Source organism: Salmo trutta, chromosome 38 (genome assembly GCF_901001165.1).
Source record: "Salmo trutta chromosome 38, fSalTru1.1, whole genome shotgun sequence".
Lineage (NCBI taxonomy): Eukaryota > Metazoa > Chordata > Actinopteri > Salmoniformes > Salmonidae > Salmo > Salmo trutta.
Window position 1 is genome coordinate 27,450,776 of NC_042994.1, and position 20,516 is coordinate 27,471,291.

General features: G+C 41.4%; 2 protein-coding genes across 2 annotated transcripts in view; one reads left to right on the forward strand and one right to left on the reverse strand.

The window, feature by feature from the left end:
- LOC115178195 (zinc finger protein 658B-like) overlaps positions 1-20,516 on the reverse strand; it is a 1,063,446-nt gene that overhangs the window by 608,518 nt on the left and 434,412 nt on the right. The window lies entirely within an intron of this gene.
- On the forward strand, positions 974-18,764 carry LOC115177887 (gastrula zinc finger protein XlCGF7.1-like). Its single transcript, XM_029738883.1, has 3 exons — positions 974-1,012; positions 1,223-1,436; positions 17,650-18,764. The coding sequence occupies exons 1-3, from the start codon at positions 974-976 to the stop codon at positions 18,297-18,299; spliced, it is 903 nt and encodes a 300-aa protein (XP_029594743.1). The 3' UTR covers positions 18,300-18,764.

Below are 20,516 nucleotides of genomic sequence, written 5' to 3' on the forward strand. Positions count from 1 at the left end.
GTACTGACCTCGCCTTCTGGATGGTAGCGGGGTGAACAGGCAGTGGCTCGGGTCGTTGTTGTCCTTGATGATCTTTTTGGCCTTCCTGTGACATCAGGACACCTAAAGTACCAGGAGGGTTGTGCCTTCTTCACCACACTGTCTGGACCATTTCAGATTGTCAGTGATGTGTACGCCAAGGAACTTGAAGCTTTTCACCTTCTTCACTGCGGTCCCATCGATGTGGATAGGGTTGTGCTCCCTCTCTGCTGCCTCCTGATGTCCACGATCAAGGGGGGGGGGGGGGGGGGGGGTCCTCGGGCACCTGATTGGTGTCACAATTCTGCCCCATCCCCAACTAACACACCTGACTCCAATAATCACCTAATCAGGATCTTCAGTTCAGAATGCAGTTTGATTAATCAGCTGTGTTTGATAGGGATGGAGAAAAAGTGTTAAATCAATCAGGCCCCTGAGGACTGGGGTTCCCCACCCCTGCTGTAGATGTCTCGTCATTGTTGGTAGTCAGGTCTACTACTGTTGTGTAGTACAGTATTTAAATTCTCTCTTTTAAAAAATCTGCACTAATCCATCAACACACGCTTCTCTTTGTACGTTTACATATAATATTACACTTCGATTAAACAAATGTTTGCCCCCCCCACAAAAAAGTTATCAACTGCGTTACCCACTCCAATCAGCAGATGGCGATGTGCATATTTCAGGTGATACTGCCAGTGTGACGTCTAATGTAGTGGACGGGACACTTCTTCAACAGGAACAACAATTAGTCGGCCATCTCCGTTGTCGAAAACATTACATGTTTTAAGGCTGTTTTGATGTACATTCGTCACTGTGTTTTAAACATACTTCTGTTGTGTCTACTTGTTGGTCCAGTTAATGTAGTATTTACGTTGTTTGTCAGGTAGCTGGCTTGCTAAGTTAGCTTTGCTCTAGGCTAATCGTAAGTAGCTAGCTAGCTAACATCCCGACCATGAGTTCACTAAGCTATTCCCTTCATGCTAAAGAAAAGGTCTGCTGGACGGAGAAAGAAGAAGAGCTTGTCACAGTAAAACAAGAAGTAGAGGCTGTTAGAGTGAAAGAAGAAGAGAAAGAAGCTTTCGAAGTGAAAGAGGTGGAGGATGTTACTGTGAAAGAAGAGGAGGATGTTACTGTGAAACAAGAGGAGGGAGGAGTTTTCGGAGTGAAGGGGGAGATTACTGTCACGTTGAAAGAGGAGGAGGAAGGAGAGGAAGAGGGACAGATTACTGTCACGTTGAAAGAGGAGGAGGAAGGAGAGGAAGAGGGACAGATTACTTTCACGTTGAAAGAGGAGGAGGAAGGAGAGGAAGAGGGACAGATTACTTTCACGTTGAAAGAGGAAGAGGCGGGGCAGATTACTTTCACATTGAAAGAGGAGGAGGAGGAAGATGATACGGGAGACCTGAGTAACACCAGTAAGTACGGTCTTAAAAACTGGGGCACAAACTCTTCAGTCCTTGAATATTGCTAGGTCACATGTTTGAAAACCGGCTATTGAAATGTAAAAGTTTCAAATATTTATATATAAACGTGGAAGTGCTTTATGGGAAAACCATAGGTTGAACAATCCTATGGGAAAACCTACTCTGTGAACAATCCTAAATTGGTTTTAGGTTTCTCGGTCACATTGTGAATAAAATAATAGTGTGCACTGGACAATTAAATTTGACAGTTGGAATTAGGTTTCTAAATCATGTGGTGAAAGAGGTGATTCTCATGAGAAGTGTCTGGACATATTTCATTACCATAACACTTGTTCAAGTTGCTGTAAAAACTCCAATATTTGTTTGTATAAAGTTTTTTTCCCCCCATGATGCATCATCAAGTGGCGTATTCATTAGATGAGCACAAGTTATTTAACATTTTTCACTTATATGCGTTCAGAATGAGGGTCTTTTCACAAACACCCCCCTTGATGACACTTGACCTTGTCAATAGCAATATGATGACAAAATTACAAAAAAGATACAATTTGAGAAAAACTTTGAGAACTATTACCTTACCAACATGGAGACATGAATGGGCTTTAGTGATGTGGTAAACACTTAGAGAACCATAACCTTACCAACATGGAGACATGAATGGGCTTTAGTGATGTGGTAAACACTTAGAGAACCATAACCTTACCAACATGGAGACATGAATGGGCTTTAGTGATGTGGTCAACACTTAGAGAACCATAACCTTACCAACATGGAGACATGAATGGGCTTTAGTGATGTGGTCAACACTTAGAGAACCATTACCTTACCAACATGGAGACATGAATGGGCTTTAGTGATGTGGTAAACACTTAGAGACCCATTACCTTACCAACATGGAGACATGAATGGGCTTTAGTGATGTGGTCAACACTTAGAGAACCATTACCTTACCAACATGGAGACATGAATGGGCTTTAGTGATGTGGTCAACACTTAGAGAACCATTACCTTACCAACATGGAGACATGAATGGGCTTTAGTGATGTGGTAAACACTTAGAGACCCATTACCTTACCAACATGGAGACATGAATGGGCTTTAGTGATGTGGTCAACACTTAGAGAACCATTACCTTACCAACATGGAGACATGAATGGGCTTTAGTGATGTGGTCAACAGTTTGCTGACTCATAATGTCTGTCTCCTATTACTTCCAGATGAAGCTAAGGGCCTTTCATTACCAAAACACACATTTCTCATTACCGCATCATTTTTAGGCCCGTTTCGGTAATGAGAACCTTCATTTTGGTAATGATAATAAGATAATTCTAATGTATCGTCAGTGGGTGTGCTGTGCTGGTAACTTTCATTATTTACTAGGACCACTGCTTTCACCTAATGTATAGATTATTTTGTAAACCATCAGTTATCTGATTAAGTAGGGGTTGTCAATAAATATGGGTGTATAAACCCCATTTAATTAACATAAGGCCACAATCTGGAGTTTGTGTTTCAGCAAAGAGCAACACTGCCACTTAAAGAAGGATATCCCCCCATTTGGACATGTGCACCTGTTATAAGACCTACCTATAGTGTTGTTAGATATCCTACCTGTTATAGCACCTACCTATAGTGTTGTTAGATCTCCCACCTGTTATAACACCTACCTATAGTGTTGTTAGATATCCCACCTGTTATAACACCTACCTATAGTGTTGTTAGATATCCCACCTGTTATAACACCTACCTATAGTGTTGTTAGATATCCCACCTGTTATAACACCTACCTATAGTGTTGTTAGATATCCCACCTGTTATAACACCTACCTATAGTGTTGTTAGATATCCTACCTGTTAAAACACCTACCTATAGTGTTGTTAGATATCCCACCTGTTATAACACCTACCTATAGTGTTGTTAGATATCCCACCTGTTATAACACCTACCTATAGTGTTGTTAGATATCCCACCTGTTATAACACCTACCTATAGTGTTGTTAGATATCCCACCTGTTATAACACCTACCTATAGTGTTGTTAGATATCCCACCTGTTATAACACCTACCTATAGTGTTGTTAGATATCCCACCTGTTATAACACCTACCTATAGTGTTGTTAGATATCCCACCTGTTATAACACCTACCTATAGTGTTGTTAGATATCCCACCTGTTTTAACACCTACCTATAGTGTTGTTAGATATCCCACCTGTTTTAACACCTACCTATAGTGTTGTTAGATATCCCAGTTGTTGGTCCATATCCAACATATTTAGATACTTAAAAGGCATATCATGTTATGCCATTTTCCTTTAGAATCCTATTCAACATAGAAATATATGTACAATACCTGAGAACTACACTTATCCACGTCTGATTAAAAAAAAGACCTGAATGAGCTCAGTACAGTTTGATGATATGTTGGGTTACTGAATCTTAACATTACATTCTCTGGCAACAGCTCAGGTGGACATTACTGCAGTCAGCATGCATATTGCAGATCTGTGGGACTGTGTTGTGTGACAAAACTGCAAATTTTTAGAGTGGCAATTTATTTTCCCCAACACAAGGTGCAGCTGCGTAATGATCATGCGGTTTAATCAGTTTGTTGATATGCCACACCTGTCAGATGGATGGATTATCTTGACAAAGGAGGAATGTTAACAGGGATGTAAACACATTTTGCACCAAATTGGAGAGAAATAAGCTTCTGGGATCTTTTATTTCAGCGCATGAAACATTTTACATGTTGCGTTTTATGTTTTTGTTCAGTATGTTATAATAGAGCTCCGATCATCCTTAAAACATGACATTATCTATTATTATAGAGCTCTGCTCGCTTGTAACCATGACACTATCTATTATTATAGAGCTATGCTCAGCCTATAAACATGACATTATCTATTATTATAGAGCTCTGCTGTGCCTATAAATATGACATTAGCTATTATTATAGAGCTCTGCTCAGCTTGTAACCATGACATTATCTATTATTATAGAGCTCTGCTCTGCCTATAAACATGACATTATCTATTATTATAGAGCTCTGCTCAGCCTGTAACCATGACATTATCTATTATTATAGAGCTCTGCTCAGCCTGTAACCATGACATTCCATGAAACAAGATTAGATTTGAAGTTTTACTGTTTGTGGTGATACGTAGCAGTGAAGCAGGGCTCCAGTGTAATAGATTAGATTTGAAGCTTTACTGTTAGTGGTGATAAGTAGCAGTGAAGCAGGGCTCCCTTGTAATAGATTAGATTTGAAGCTTTACTGTTAGTGGTGATAAGTAGCAGTGAAGCAGGGCTCCCTTGTAATAGATTAGATTTAAAGCTCTACTGTTAGTGGTGATAAGAAGCAGTGAAGCAGGGCTCCCTTGTAATATATCTGTATCTCAATGGGACTCCCCACTAAAATAAAGGTGAAATAAAACAAGCTAAATATTTTTTCTTTATTATTCTTTCTTACATGTCACAAATATCTCAATTTGAGGTCCACCGATTAATCGGAATGGCCGATTAATTAGGGCCGATTTCAAGTTTTCATAACAATCGGAAACCGGTATTTTTGGACGCCGATTTGGCCGATTTTTATTTTATTTATTATATTTAATTTTTTAGACCTTTATTTAACTAGGCAAGTCAGTTAAGAACACATTCTTATTTTCAATGACGGCCTAGGAACGGTGGGTTAACTGTCTTGTTCAGGGGCAGAAAGACAGATTTTTACCTTGTCAGCTCAGGGATTCAGTCTTGCAACCTTACGGTTAACTAATCCAACGCTCTAACCACCTGCTTTACATTGCACTCCACGAGGTTACGCGAATGCAGTAAGAATTCCAAGGTAAGTTGCTAGCTAGCATTAAACTTTCTTATAAAAAACTATCAATTAATCATAATCACTAGTTAACTACACATGGTTGATGATATTACTAGTTTATCTAGCCTGTCCTGCGTTGCATATAATCGCTTAGGTACATGTTGCTCCAACCATAAACATCAATGCCTTTCTTAAAATCAATACATAAGTATATATTTTTAAACCTGCATATTTAGTTAATATTGCCTGCTAACATGAATTTATTTTAACTAGGGAAAATGTGTCACTTCTCTTGCAAACAGAGTCAGGGTATATGCAGCAGTTTGGGCCACCTGGCTCGTTGCGAACTGTGAAGACTATATCTTCCTAACAAAGACAGCCTACTTCGCCAAACGGGGATGATTTAACAAAAGCTCATTTGCGAAAAAAGCACAATCGTTGCACGACTGTACCTAACCATAAACATCAATGCCTTTCTTAAAATCAATACACAGAAGTATATATTTTTAAACCTGCATATTTAGCTAAATGAAATCCAGGTTAGCAGGCAATATTAACCAGGTGAAATTGTGTCATTTTGCGTTCATTGCACGCAGTCAGGGTATATGTAACACTTTGGGTAATTTGTCAGAATTATACGTAATTATGACATAACACTGAAGGTTGTGCAATGTAACGTTTCGTTTTCGAGTTGATAGTTTCCGGATTCGACCATATTAATGACCTAAGGCTCGTGTTTCTGTGTGTTATGTTATAATTAAGTCTATGATTTGATAGAGCAGTCTGACTGAGCGATGGTAGGCACCAGCAGACTCATAAGCAGTCATTCAAAATAGCACTTTCGTGCGTTTTGCCAGCAGCCCTTCGCAATGCATTGCGCTGTTTATGACTTCAAGCCTATGAACTCCCAAGATTAGGCTGGTGTAACCGATGTGAAATGGCTAGCTAGTTAACCGGGTGCGCGCTAATAGCGTTTCAAACGTCACTCGCTCTGAGACTTGGAGTAGTTGTTTCCCTTCCTCTACATGGGTAACGCTGCTTCGAGGGTGGCTGTTGTCGATGTGTTCCTGGTTTGAGCCCAGGTAGGAGCGAGGAGAGGGACGGAAGCTATACTGTTACACTGGCAATACTAAAGTGCCTAAAAGAACATCCAATAGTCAAAGGTATATGAAATACAAATCGTATAGAGAGAAATAGTCCTATAATTCCTTCAAATTGAACATGTTTCATTATTTATTTGAGGCTAAATAGATTTTATTGATGTATTATATTAAGTTAAAATAAGTGTTCATTCAGTATTGTTGTAATTGTCATTATTACAAATAAATAAGTTTTAAAAAAATCGGCCGATTAATCGGCATCGGCTTTTTTGGGCCCCCAATAATCGGTATTGGCGTTGAAAAATCATAATCGACCGACCTCTAATCTCAATGTCCAATTGTTTGAAAAAAATTATACTTCAACAATATCGAAGTACTGTATGTCAACACTACTACTCAGACACCAAAAAAACTGCACAGATTGGCCCATAGGTGGCACTGAAAGAAGCATTCAAAGTAGAAGGTTCAGCCCGCCACCCTGTTTGACGTACAACCAAGAACCTTGGTACATGTGTTTCTCATCATAGTGAACGTATTTGCCTCATGAACCTATGACTTCCGCCATATCTTCTCATGAACCAAACATCTGATCGACGTCAAACTCAAAGTCCATTAACCAGTAACTGAAATCATGTCTGTCTCTCGTACGTTTGAATAAAGATAAACAACAAATAAACAATATCTCAAAAGATTAAATAAAATGTAATAACTCCACTTCTCTTCTCTCTATCAACTTGAAATTTAAAGCCTTTTGAATTGTTACATGTCCACATGGAGGATGTATAATACTTATATAATACTATAATATAATACTATACCATAATATATAATATCATACTATATAATACTATACTATAGTACTATAATATAATACTATGATAATACTTATATAATTCTATAATATATAATACTATAATACTATAATACTATAATATAATACTATGATAATACTTATATAATACTATAATACTATACTATAATACGATACTATAATACTATAATAATACTATAATATAATATATAATATATAATACAATACTATACTATAATAATACTATAATATAATATATAATACTTGTATAATATTTCCATGCTGCTGTCTCTTTCAACCTGGACCTCGCTTTGTTCACCGGGGGCTTTGTCATTCTGAAACAAGGAAGAGCCTTCATCAAACTGTTGCCACAAAGTTGGATAAATATGGAGCATAAATATGGAGTTAGTCCCTCCCTTTGCTGCTATAACAGACTCCACTCTTCTGGGAAGGCTTTCCACTAGATGTTAAAACATTTCTGTCGGTACTTGCTTCCATTCAGCCATGAGAGCATTAGTTAGGTTAGCCACTGATGTTGGGCGATTAGGCCTGGCTCGCAGTCGCCGTTCCAATTCATCCCAAAGATGTTTGATGGGGTTGAGGTCAAGGCTCTGTGCAGGCCAGTCAAGTTCTTCCACACCAATCTCGACGAACCACTTCTGTATGGACCTCGCTTTGTTCACGGGGGCATTGTCATTCTGAAACAGGAAAAGGCCTTTCCCACACTGGTGCCACGAAGTTGGAAGCACAGTTTCGTCTAGAATGTCATTGTATGCTGTAGTGTCTAAGGCACTGCATCGCAGTCACGACAGACCCAGGTTCGATCCCAGGCTGTGTCGCAGCCGGCTACAACAGGGATACCCATGAGGCGGTGCACAATTGGCCCAGCGTTGTCCGGGTTAGGGGAGGGTTTGGCCGGCCAGGATGTCCTTGTCCCATCGCGCTCTAGTGACTCCTTGTGGCGGACAGGGGCATGCACGCTGATGCGGTCACCTGTTTTACGGTGTGAAAGTTGGCATCCTATAACGGTTCCACTTTGAAAATGTTTGTCTATGGAGATTGGATGGCTGTGTGCTCGATTTTATACACCTGCCAGCAACGGGTGTGGCTGAAATACACTGCTCAAAAAAATAAAGGGAACGCTAAAATAACACATCCTAGATCTGAATGAATTAAATAATCTTATTAAATACTTTTTTCTTTACATAGTTGAATGTGCTGACAACAAAATCACACAAAAATAATCAATGGAAATCCAATTTATCAACCCATGGAGGTCTGGATTTGGAGTCACACTCAAAAGTAAAAGTGGAAAACCACACTACAGGCTGATCCAACTTTGATGTAATGTCCTTAAAACAAGTCAAAATGAGGCTCAGTAGTGTGTGTGGCCTCCACGTGCCTGTATGACCTCCCTACAACGCCTGGGCATGCTCCTGATGAGGTGGCGGATGGTCTCCTGAGGGATCTCCTCCCAGACCTGGACTAAAGCATCCGCCAACTCCTGGACAGTTTGTGGTGCAACGTGGCGTTGGTGGATGGAGCGAGACATGATGTCCCAGATGTGCTCAATTGGATTCAGGTCTGGGGAACGGGCGGGCCAGTCCATAGCATCAATGCCTTCCTCTTGCAGGAACTGCTGACACACTCCAGCCACATGAGGTCTAGCATTGTCTTGCATTAGGAGGAACCCAGGGCCAACCGCACCAGCATATGGTCTCATAAGGGGTCTGAGGATCTCATCTCGGTACCTAATGGCAGTCAGGCTACCTCTGGCGAGCACATGGAGGGCTGTGCGGCCCCCCAAAGAAATGCCACCCCACACCATGACTGACCCACCGCAAAACCGGTCATGCTGGAGGATGTTGCAGGCAGCATAACGTTCTCCACGGCGTCTCCAGACTCTGTCACGTCTGTCACATGTGCTCAGTGTGAACCTGCTTTCATCTGTGAAGAGCACAGGGCGCCAGTGGCGAATTTGCCAATCTTGGTGTTCTCTGGCAAATGCCAAACGTCCTGCACGGTGTTGGGCTGCAAGCACAACCCCCACCTATGGACGTCGGGCCCTCGTACCACCCTCATGGAGTCTGTTTCTGAACGTTTGAGCAGACACATGCACATTTGTGGCCTGCTGGAGGTCATTTTGCAGGGCTCTGGCAGTGCTCCTCCTGCTCCTCCTTGCACAAAGGCGGAGGTAGCGGACCTGTTGCTGGGTTGTTGCCCTCCTACGGCCTCCTCCACGTCTCCTGATGTACTGGCCTGTCTCCTGGTAGCGCCTCCATGCTCTGGCCACTACGCTGACAGACACAGCAAACCTTCTTGCCACAGCTCGCATTGATGTGCCATCCTGGATGAGCTGCACTACCTGAGCCACTTGTGTGGGTTGTAGACTCCGTCTCATGCTACCACTAGAGTGAAAGCACCGCCAGCATTCAAAGTGACCAAAACATCAGCCAGGAAGCATAGGAACTGACAAGTGGTCTGTGGTCACCACCTGCAGAACCACTCCTTTATTGGGGGTGTCTTGCTAATTGCCTATAATTTCCACCTGTTGTCTATTCGATTTGCATAACAGCATGTGAAATTTATTGTAAATCAGTGTTGCTTCCTAAGTGGACAGTTTTAATTTCACAGAAGTGTGATTGACTTGGAGTTACATTGTGTTGTTTAAGTGTTCCCTTTATTTTTTTGAGCAGTGTATTTGAATCCACTAATTTGAATGGGTGGCCACGTACTGCTGTATGTATATATATATATATATATATATATATATATATATATATATATATATATATATATAATATAGTGTATATTTATTATTATCATGGACACAAGTAGGGTTGCACTTTTGGGGAATATTCAGTGGTGGAAATACAGTGGGGGAAAAAAGTATTTGATCCCCTGCTGATTTTGTACATTTGCCCACTGACAAAGAAATTATCAGTGTATCATTTTAATGGTAGGTTTATATGAACAGTGAGAGACAGAATAACAACAAAAAAATCCAGAAAAGTGCATGTCAAAAATGTTATAAAATGATTTGCATTTTAATGAGGGAAATAAGTATTTGACCCCTCTGCAAAACATGACTTAGTACTTGGTGGCAAAACTCTTGTTGGCAATCAAAGGTCAGACGTTTCTTGTAGTTGGCCACCAGGTTTGCACACATCTCAGGAGGGATTTTGTCCCACTCCTCTTTGCAGATCTTCTCCAAGTCATTAAGGTTGCGAGGCCTACGTTCGGCAACTCGAACCTTCAGCTCCCTCCACAGATTTTCTATGGGATTAAGGTCTGGAGACTGGCTAGGCCACTCCAGAACCTTAATGTGCTTCTTCTTGAGCCACTCCTTTGTTGCCTTGGCCGTGTGTTTTGGGTCATTGTCATGCTGGAATACCCATCCACGACTCATTTTCAATGCCCTGGCTGAGGGAAGGAGGTTCTCACCCAAGATTTGACGGTACATGGCCCCGTCAAATGATGCGGTGAAGTTGTCCTGTCCCCTTAGCAGAAAAACACCCCCAAAGCATAATATTTCCACCTCCATGTTTAAACGGTGGAGATGGTGTTCTTGGGGTCATAGGCAGCATTCCTCCTCCTCCAAACACGGCGAGTTGAGTTGATGCCAAAGAGCTCCATTTTGGTCTCATCTGACCACAACACTTTCACCAGTTGTCCTCTGAATCATTCAGATGTTCATTGGCAAACTTCAGACGGGCTTGTATATGTATTCTTGAGCAGGGGGACCTTGCGGGCGCTGCAGGATTTCAGTCCTTCACGGCGTAGTGTGTTACCAATTGTTTTCTTGGTGACTATGGTCCCAGCTGCCTTGAGATCATTGACAAGATCCTCCCATGTAGTTCTGGACTGATTCCTCACCATTCTCATGATCATTGCAACTCCACGAGGTGAGATCTTGCATGGAGCCCCAGGCCGAGGGAGATTGACAGTTCTTTTGTGTTTCTTCCATTTGCGAATAATCGCACCAACTGTTGTCACCTTCATACCAAGCTGCTTGGCGATGGCCTTGTAGCCCATTCCAGCCTTGTGTAGGTCTACAATATTGTCCCTGACATCCTTTGAGAGCTCTTTGGTCTTGGCCATGGTGGAGAGTTTGGAATCTGATTGATTGATTGCTTCTGTGGACAGGTGTCTTTTATACAGGTAACAAGCTGCAGTTAGGAGCACTCCCTTTAAGAGTGTGCTCCTAATCTCAGCTCATTACCTGTATAAAAGACACCTGGGAGCCAGAAATCTTTCTGATTGAGAGGGGGTCAAATACTTATTTCCCTCATTAAAATGCAAATCAATTTATAATATTTTTGACATGCGTTTTTCTGGATATTTTTGTTGTTATTCTGTCTCTCACTGTTCAAATAAACCTACCATTAAAATGATAGACTGATCATTTCTTTGTCAGTGGGCAAACGTACAAAATCAGCAGGGGATCAAATACTTTTTTCCCCCTACTGTATATGGGAATTAACGGAAATATATGCAAATTAATATTAATGACATTTAAATGTAGATGTTTTTTTGCATTGTATATATTTACCATATGGAGACAGAAACAGAAACGTAAACCTTTTACCATATCATATGGAGACAGAAACAGAAACCTTTTACCATATCATATGGAGACAGAAACATAAACATAAGTAGACATAATTGCAAATTATTAATTCCTTCCAATAGAAATTTAAAAAACAATTTAGTTACGAATTTAACTTTAATTAAATGAGTTGACTCTTCACATGGCATGATTTCACTGAACAACAAAAGAAAGCGAATATTGAATGATCCCCAATGATCCATCGCGTTTCCCAAAAACGTTTTCAACATACAGTTGAAGTCGGAAGTTTACATACACTTAGGTTGGAGTCATTAAAACTTGTTTTTCAACCACTCCACAAATTTCTTGTTAACAAACTATTGTTTTGGCATGTTGGTTAGAACATCTACTTTGTTCATGACCCAAGTAATTTTTCCAACAATTGTTTACAGACAGATTATTTCACTTATAACTCACTGTATCACAATTCCAGTGGGTCAGAAGTTTACATACACTAAGTTGACTGTGCCTTTAAACAGCTTGGAAAATTCCAGAAAATTATGACATGGCTTTAGAAGCTTCTGTTAGGCGAATTGACATAATTTGTGTCAATTGGAGGTGTACATGTGGATGTATTTCAAGGCCTACCTTCAAACTCAGTGCCTCTTTGCTTGACATCATGGGAACATCAAAGAAATCAGCCAAGACCTCAGAGAAAAAATTGTAGACCTCCACAAGTCTGGTTAATCCTTGGGAGCAATTTCTAAACGCCTGAAGGTACCACATTAATCTGTACAAACAATAGTAGGCAAGTATAAACACCATGGGACCACGCAGCCATCATACCGCTCAGGAAGGAGAAGCGTTCTATCTCCGAGAGATGAACGTACTTTGGTGCGAAAAGTGCAAATCAATCCCAGAACAACAGCAAAGGACCTTGTGAAGATGCTGGAGGAAACAGTTACAAAAGTATCTATATCCACAGTAAAACGAGTCCAAAATTGACATAGCCTGAAAGGCCACTCGGCAAGGAAGAAGCCACTGCTCCAAAGCCGCCATAAAAAAGCCAGACTACGGTTTGCAACTGCACATGGGGACAAAGATTGTACTTTTTGGAGAAATGTCCTCTGGTCTGATGAAACAAAAATAGAACTGTTTGGCCATAATGACCATCATTATGTTTGGAGGAAAAAGGGGGTGGCTTGCAAGCCGAAGAACACCATCCCAACCGTGAAGCACGATGGTGGCATCATCATGTTGTGGGGGTGCTTTGCTGCAGGAGGGACTGGTTCACTTCACAAAATAGATGGCATCAGGAGGCAGGAAGATTATGTGGATATATTGATGCAACATCACAAGACATCAGTCAGGAAGTTAAACCTTTGTCGCAAATGGGTCTTCCAAATGGACAATGACCCCAAGCATACTTCAAAAGTTGTGTCAAAATGGCTTAAGGACAACAAAGTCAAGGTATTGGAGTGGCCATCACAAAGCCCTGACCTCAATCCAATAGAAAATGTGTGGGCAGAACTGAAAAAACGTGTGAGAGCGAGGATGCCTACAAACCTGACTCAGTTACACCAGCTCTGTCAGGAGGAATGGGCCAAAATTCACCCAACTTATTGTGGAAGGCTACCCGAAACGTTTGACCCAAGTTAAACAATTTCAAGGCAATGGTACCAAATACTAATTGAGTGTATGCAAACTTCTGACCCACTGGGAATGTGATGAAAGAAATAAAAGCTGAAATAAATAATTCTCTAAACTATTATTCTGACATTTCACATTCTTAAAATAAAGTGGTGATCCTAACTGACCTAAGACAGGGACTTTTTACTCAGATTAAATGTCAGGAATTGTGAAAAACTGAGTTTAAATGTATTTGGCTAAGGTATATGTAATCTTCTGACTTCAACTGTACATCTGTAAAATGATAGTCTAGAAACTAAAGCTTTGGTTGTCTTCCTCTCAGGCTTCCATGTCTTCTCCCTGGAACTCCTCAATGTCCACCTCTTGAACATCAGACTCTGAGGCCTCATCTTCACTGTCACATTCCAACCTTGTTGAGGATGGCTCGTTGTCAGGCTCAAAAATCCTCAAATTTGCTCGGATGGCCACCAATTTTTCTAACCCTTGTATTGGTACAGGCAACATCCGCACTGAGATAATGGGTAGAGCTGCCGCTTTCAAGGAGTGGGACTCTAACCTGGAAGTTAATAAAAAATCCCGCTATGCCCTCCAATGAATCATCAAACAGGCCAAGCGTCAATACAGGACAAAGATTGAATCGTACTCCACCGGCTCCAACGATCATCGGATGTGGCAGGGCTTGCAAACTATTACAGACTACAAAGGGTAGCACAGCCGCGAGCTGCCCAGTGACACAAGCCTACCAGGCGAGCTAAATTACTTCTGTGCTTGCTTCGAGGCAAGCAACACTGAAGCATGTATGAGAGCACCAGCTGTTCCAGACGACTGCGTGATCACGCTCTCCGTAGCCGATGTGAGTAAGACCTTTAAACAGGTCAACATTCACAAGGCCCCAGGGCCAGACGGATTACCAGGATGTGTACTCCGAGCATGCGCTTACCAACTGGCAAGTGTCTTCACTGACATTTTCAACCTCTCCCTGACTGAGTCTCTAATACCAACTTGTTTCAAGCAGACGCCTATGGTAACCTGCCTAAATGATTACCGACCCTTAGCACTCACATCTGTAGCCATGAAGTGCTTTGAAAGGCTGGTAATGGCTCACATCAACACCATTATCCCAGAAACCCTAGACCCACTCCAATTTGCATACAGCCCCAACAGACCCACAGATGATGCAATCTCTAATGCACTCCACACTGCCCTTTCCACCTGGACAAAAGGAACACCTATTGTATGTGAGAATGCTATTCATTGACTACAGCTCAGCGTTCAACACCATAGTGCCCTCAAAGCTCATCACTAAGCTAAGGACCCTGGGACTAAACACCTCCCTTTGCAACTGGATCCTGGACTTCCTGACGGGCCGTCCCCAGGTGGTAAGGGTAGGTAACAACATATCCGCCACGCTGATCCTCAACATGGGGGCCCCTCAGGGGTGCATGCTCACTCCCCTCCTGTGCTCCCTGTTCACTCATGACTGCACGGCCAGGCATGACTCCAACACCATCATTAAGTTTTCCGACGACACAACAGCGGTAGGCCTGATCACCAACAACGATGAGACAGCCTATAGGGAGGTGGTCAGAGACCTGGCAGTGTGGTGCCAGGATAACAACCTCTCCCTCAACGGGATCAAGACAAAGGAGATGATTGTAGACTACAGGCAAAGGAGGACCGAGCACACCCACATTCTCATCGACGGGGCTGTAGTGGAGCAGGTTGAGAGTTTCAAGTTCCTTGGTGTCCACATCACCAACAAACTATCATGGTCCAAACACACCAAGACAGTCGTGAAGAGGGCACAACAAAGCCTATTCCCCCGCATGGGTTCTCAGATCCTCAAAAAGTTCTCCAGCTGCACCATCGAGAGCATCCTGACTGGTTCATCACTGCCTGGTATGGCAACTGCTTGGCCTCCGACCGCAAGGTAGTACAGAGGGTAGTGCGTACGGCCCAGTACATCACTGGGGCCATGCTTCCTGCCATCCAGGACCTCTATACCAGGCTGTGTCAGAGGAAGGCCCTAAAAATTGTCAGAGACTCCAGCCACCCTAGTCATAGACTGTTCTCTTTACTCTCGCACGGCAAGCGGTACCGGAGTGCCAAGTCTAGGTCCAAAAGGCTTCTAAACAGCTTCCATCCCCAAGCGATAAGACTCCTGAACAGCTAATCAAATGGCTACCCAGACTATTTTCATTGTCCCCCCCCACCCCCCTTTTCTACGCTGCTTCTACTTTCTGGTTATCATCTATGCATACCGTAAATTCCGGACTATAAGCCGCAACTTTTTTCCCAGCTTTGAACCTCGCGGCTTAAACAATGACGCGGCTAATATATGGATTTTTCTCGCTTTCAACACATTCTGTGACGTGCTCAGTTTTTTGGCGGCATGAAGCTTTCATTAGACCAATGAAATTGCCGAACGGGTTAAGGTCAAACAACTTTTTTGTTTACTGTTTAGATTAAATCGAGCGCTCTCAAACTTCCCATCATTCTGATTACGGTAGTCATTTTGTCACCCTCATCATGGCAAAGACACGGAGAAATGCATATGATGCAGCTTTCAAGTTGAAGGCGATTGATCTGGCTGTTGGAAAAGGAAATAGAGCTGCTGCACGGGAGCTTGGTCTTAATGAGTTGATGATAAGACGTTGGAAACAGCAGCGTGAGGAATTGACTTAGTACAAAAAGACAACTAAAGCTTACTACTCATTTTTTATTTTTTGTTACAAGCCGTGTTTCGTTAAAGCTTATTTATTTTTGTTACAAGCCGTGTTTCGTTAAAGCCTATTTATTTTTGTTACAAGCCGTGTTTCGTTAAAGCCTATTTATTTTTGTTACAAGCCGTGTTTCGTTAAAGCCTTTGTAAAGTTCATTTGTTTCAATGTACCGGTAGGCACCTGCGGCTTATAGACATGTGCGGCTTATTTATGATTAAAAAAATATATATTTTTAAATTCAGTGGGTGCGGCTTCAGTGGGTGCGCTTAATAGTCTGGAAATTACGGTAGTTATTTTCTCTACCTGCATGTACATATTACCTCAATTATCTCGACTAACCTGTCCCCCGCACATTGTCTCTGTACCGGTACCCCCTGTATATAGCCTCACTATTGTTATTTTTTCTGCTGCTCTTTAATTATTTGTAATTTTTTACTTATATTTTTATACTCAACACTTATTTTTCTTAACTACATTGTTGGTTAAGGATTTTGTAAGTAAGCATTTCACTGTAATATCTACACCTGTTGTATTCGGCGCATGTGACAAATAAGATTTAATTTGATGAGTTGGTTGAATCGAGGACCGACTTATACTAGCTGTCTAGTCTGTGTTTTATAAATGTGCAATAATCATAAAACACAATTTATATAACTTATTTGCAACTCGTTCTCATTCTGAGAAATAAAGTAGGCCACTGATTTCAACATCTGAACAAAGTGGACAGGCTAGCATGCTGTTCAAACAATTCAACTGTTCTACCTTGTTAGCTAGCAAATAGATCCAAGTTTGTTTGTGGTCTTTAAGATCTGTGTTCCAAACTGTAACTATTCCCATTGGTTTACAGGGGGCTTCTGTGAGTTAATATATACTGACCAAAAATAGAAACGCAACATGCAACAATGTCAACCATTTTACTGAGTTACAGTTCATATAAGGAAATCAGTCAATTGAAATAAATAAATTAGGCCCTAAATCTATAGATTTTACATGACTGGGCAGGGGCGCAGCCATGGGTGGGCCTGGGAAGGCATTTGCCCACCCACTTGGGAGCCAGGCCTGCCCAGCCAATCAGAATGATTTTTTTCCCCACAAAAGGGCTTTTACTACAGACAGAAATACTCCTTAAATGGTATTTGCCCTATATCTTGAGATGCTTTGACGAGTACCACTTCTCATATGTTATGGGTATGCTTGTCACCTGCAAGGACTAGGGAGTTTTTAAAAAATAAAAATGAACCAAATAGCGCCAAGCACAGGCAAAATCCTAGAGGAAAACTGGGAGACAAATTCACCTTTCAGCAGGACAATAACCCAATACACAAGGCCAGATATACAGTGCATTCGGGAAGGTATTCAGACCCGTTGACTTTTTCCAAATTCTGTTACGTTACTGCCTTATTCTAAAATTGGTTAAATAGTTTTTTAATTGCTCTTAACTGCTAGGCTACCTACAGCCCATTAAACCACATAGGAAGATAGTTTTATCACATGAAGGTTTCATTCAAGTCTGTTTAATATTTAACTATAAACTGTTTGTCTTTAGCAGGAGAGCGACCAGACTCTCACTCTGACAGCGGGGAGAGTCCTTCAGGGGAACCAGACCCAGAGACGTCCAAACCAGCGAGACGACATCACTGCTCCCAGTGTGGAAAAAGTTTTATCCGATCACAACACCTGAAATTACATGAGAGAACACACACAGGAGAAAAGCCTTACCACTGTTCCCAGTGTGGAAAGAGTTTTAGTCAGTTAGGAAGCCTGAAAAGTCATAAGCGAATACACTCTGGAGAGAAGCCTTACCACTGTTTCCAGTGTGGAAATAGTTTTAGTCAGTTAGGGAGCCTGAAAAGTCATAAGCGAATACACTCTGGAGAGAAGCCTTATCACTGCTCCAAATGTGGAATTACTTTTTCATGGTTAGACAACCTGAAAACGCATGAGAGAATACACACAGGTGAGAAGCCTTACCACTGTTCCTACTGTGGAAAGAGTTTTCGGGTGCTAGGGAACCAGAAACACCATGAGAAAACACACACACGAGAGAAGTCTTACCCCTGTTCCCATTGTGGAAAGAGTTTTAGGTGGTTAGGGACCCTGAAAACGCATGAGCGAATACACACAAAAAAAGGGAAAGCTCTACCAATGTTCCCTGTGTGGAATGAGTTTTACCCAGTTAGAAGCCCTGAATATGCATGACAGGATACACACAGGAGAGGATAAGCCCTATCATTGCTCCCAGTGTGGAAAGAGATTTAATTGGTTAAGGCACCTGAATAAGCATGAAAGAATACATACACAGGAGGAGAAGACATACCACTGCTCTCATTGTGGAAAGACATTTTCCCAGTCAGAGGACCTGAAATCACATGAGAGAATAGAGAGGCTGTGTTCTGACTTGTGTTTTTGACTGAGAATGTGTTTTTGTTTAATCCTCATGCAATCAAATTGTATATATGAAACCAAAATAAGTTTACTTTTGTTGTTGTTTCTTCATTTTGAGACATGATCATGTCTAATACCAGATTAAATATTTTAATGTCTATTTGGTTTTGATTATAAGCTTTTATTGATTTGATACAAGTATAAACCCTCATGTTGTTCATCATATGATTGTATATTGCAAAATGTCAATTATTATATAAGTAAGTAAGTAGCCTTGCACAAGCCTTTGTGTTTGTATTTATTATGGATCCCCCCTATTCTCCCTGGGGTCCAGCAAAATTAAGGCAGTTAAACATTACAATACATTCATAACAGATTTCACAACATATTAAGTGTGTGCCCTCAGGCCTCTACTCTACTACCACATATCTACAACACAACATCCATGTGTACATGTGTGTATAGACCCCCGACTTTCCAACCTGAAGATCACTGACGTCATGATTTGACCTTGTTTTTTTCAGAGTTCCCAGTTGTCTTGAGAGTCCCATTATTCCACCATGTCAAAGAAAACATTGTTGATGATTGCAAAAACGATTTGATGAATGCAACATATTTTTCTGGATTAAAATATTCATATCTTTGAAGTGTGTTAGCTACTAGTGGACGTTCATTATATACATCTATGTATTGTTACACCATGCAGGAGGAGTAAAGACCTAGTCTGTTCATTTTCATATCTGTTAGTCTACTTGAATTAATATGAAATTTGGACGCTGAATTTATAGCGATTAAAAACTGAATAGAAAAATAACAACAGTAAACATGTTGACCCCCATGAATGATGCAGCGCCCCCTTTGGCCAATCAGTGTAATTTAGCAAATGCCGGATCTATGGAAAGACTCATCATTCACCCAGGTTTTGTCAAAGTTGGGCCAGTTGTGTCAGATAATAGACTCATATCCCTGAACATGTGTGCCAAATTTCAGCACTCTGAGTCAAACAGATAAAGAGATATAAACATGTGCCCATTATAGCACCACCATGTGGTTGATATGAATGTTCTTTAATATATTGAGTCTTGACAGTGTCTGCAAATGTTGTTACAATACGAATATCCTTGAATGATTTATATGCCTTTATGTGACAGTCCACATGGGTGTTTAGAGACCTTTGGCCATAGATGCCACATATCAAGTTTGGTGCAGATTGATCATTCAGTGCCAGAAGAGTAGAGTTTTCAGTGTTTTCCACAAAATTCAATAGTTACCACAGCCACAAAGTCAGAAGGTCCGCCTACTTGACCAATCAGATGAGGACTGTATTCCGATTTACGTGAAACACATTTTTCAAAATTACATTCGGAAAGCATTCAGACCCCTTGCCTTTTCCACATTTTGTGACATTACAGCCTTATTCTAAAATGGATTAAATATATAAAAATGCTCATCAATCTACACACAATACCCCATAATGGCAAAGCGAAAACAGATTTTTAGAAATGTTTGCAAAAAATGAAATTCCTTGTTTAAGTATTCAGACCCTTTGCTATGAGTCTCGAGAATGACCTCCAGTGCATCCTGTTTCCGTTGACCATCCTTGAGATGTTTCTCCAACTTCATTGAGAGTCCAGCTGTGGTAAATTCAATTGGTTGGACATGATTTTATATATAAGGTCCCACCGTTGACAGTGCATGTCAGAGCAAAAACCAAGCCATGAGGTTGAACGTAGAGCTCTGAGACAGGATTGTGTTGAGGCACAGATCTAGGGAAGGGTACCAAAACATGTCTGAAGCATTGAAGGTCCCCAGGAACACAGTGGCCTCCATCATTCTTAAATGGAAGAAGTTTGGTACCACCAAGACTCTTCCTAGACTTGGCCGCCCGGCCAAACTGAGCAATCAGGGGAGAAGGGCCTTGGTCAGGGAGGTGATCGAGGGAAAGATGAACTGAGAAAAGTACAGAGAGATTATTGATAAAAACCTGCTCCAGAGTGCTCAGGACCTCAGACTGGGGCGAAGGTTCACCTT

Bases quoted from the DNA above. Each gene is read 5' to 3' on its own strand.
- LOC115177887 (XM_029738883.1), top strand. From the start codon at position 974: ATGAGTTCACTAAGCTATTCCCTTCATGCTAAAGAAAAG. The intron at 1,013-1,222 runs GTCTGCTGGACG...AAAGAGGAGGAG, and splicing joins CCCTTCATGCTAAAGAAAAG to GAAGGAGAGGAAGAGGGACA. The intron at 1,437-17,649 runs GTAAGTACGGTC...TGTCTTTAGCAG, and splicing joins GGGAGACCTGAGTAACACCA to GAGAGCGACCAGACTCTCAC.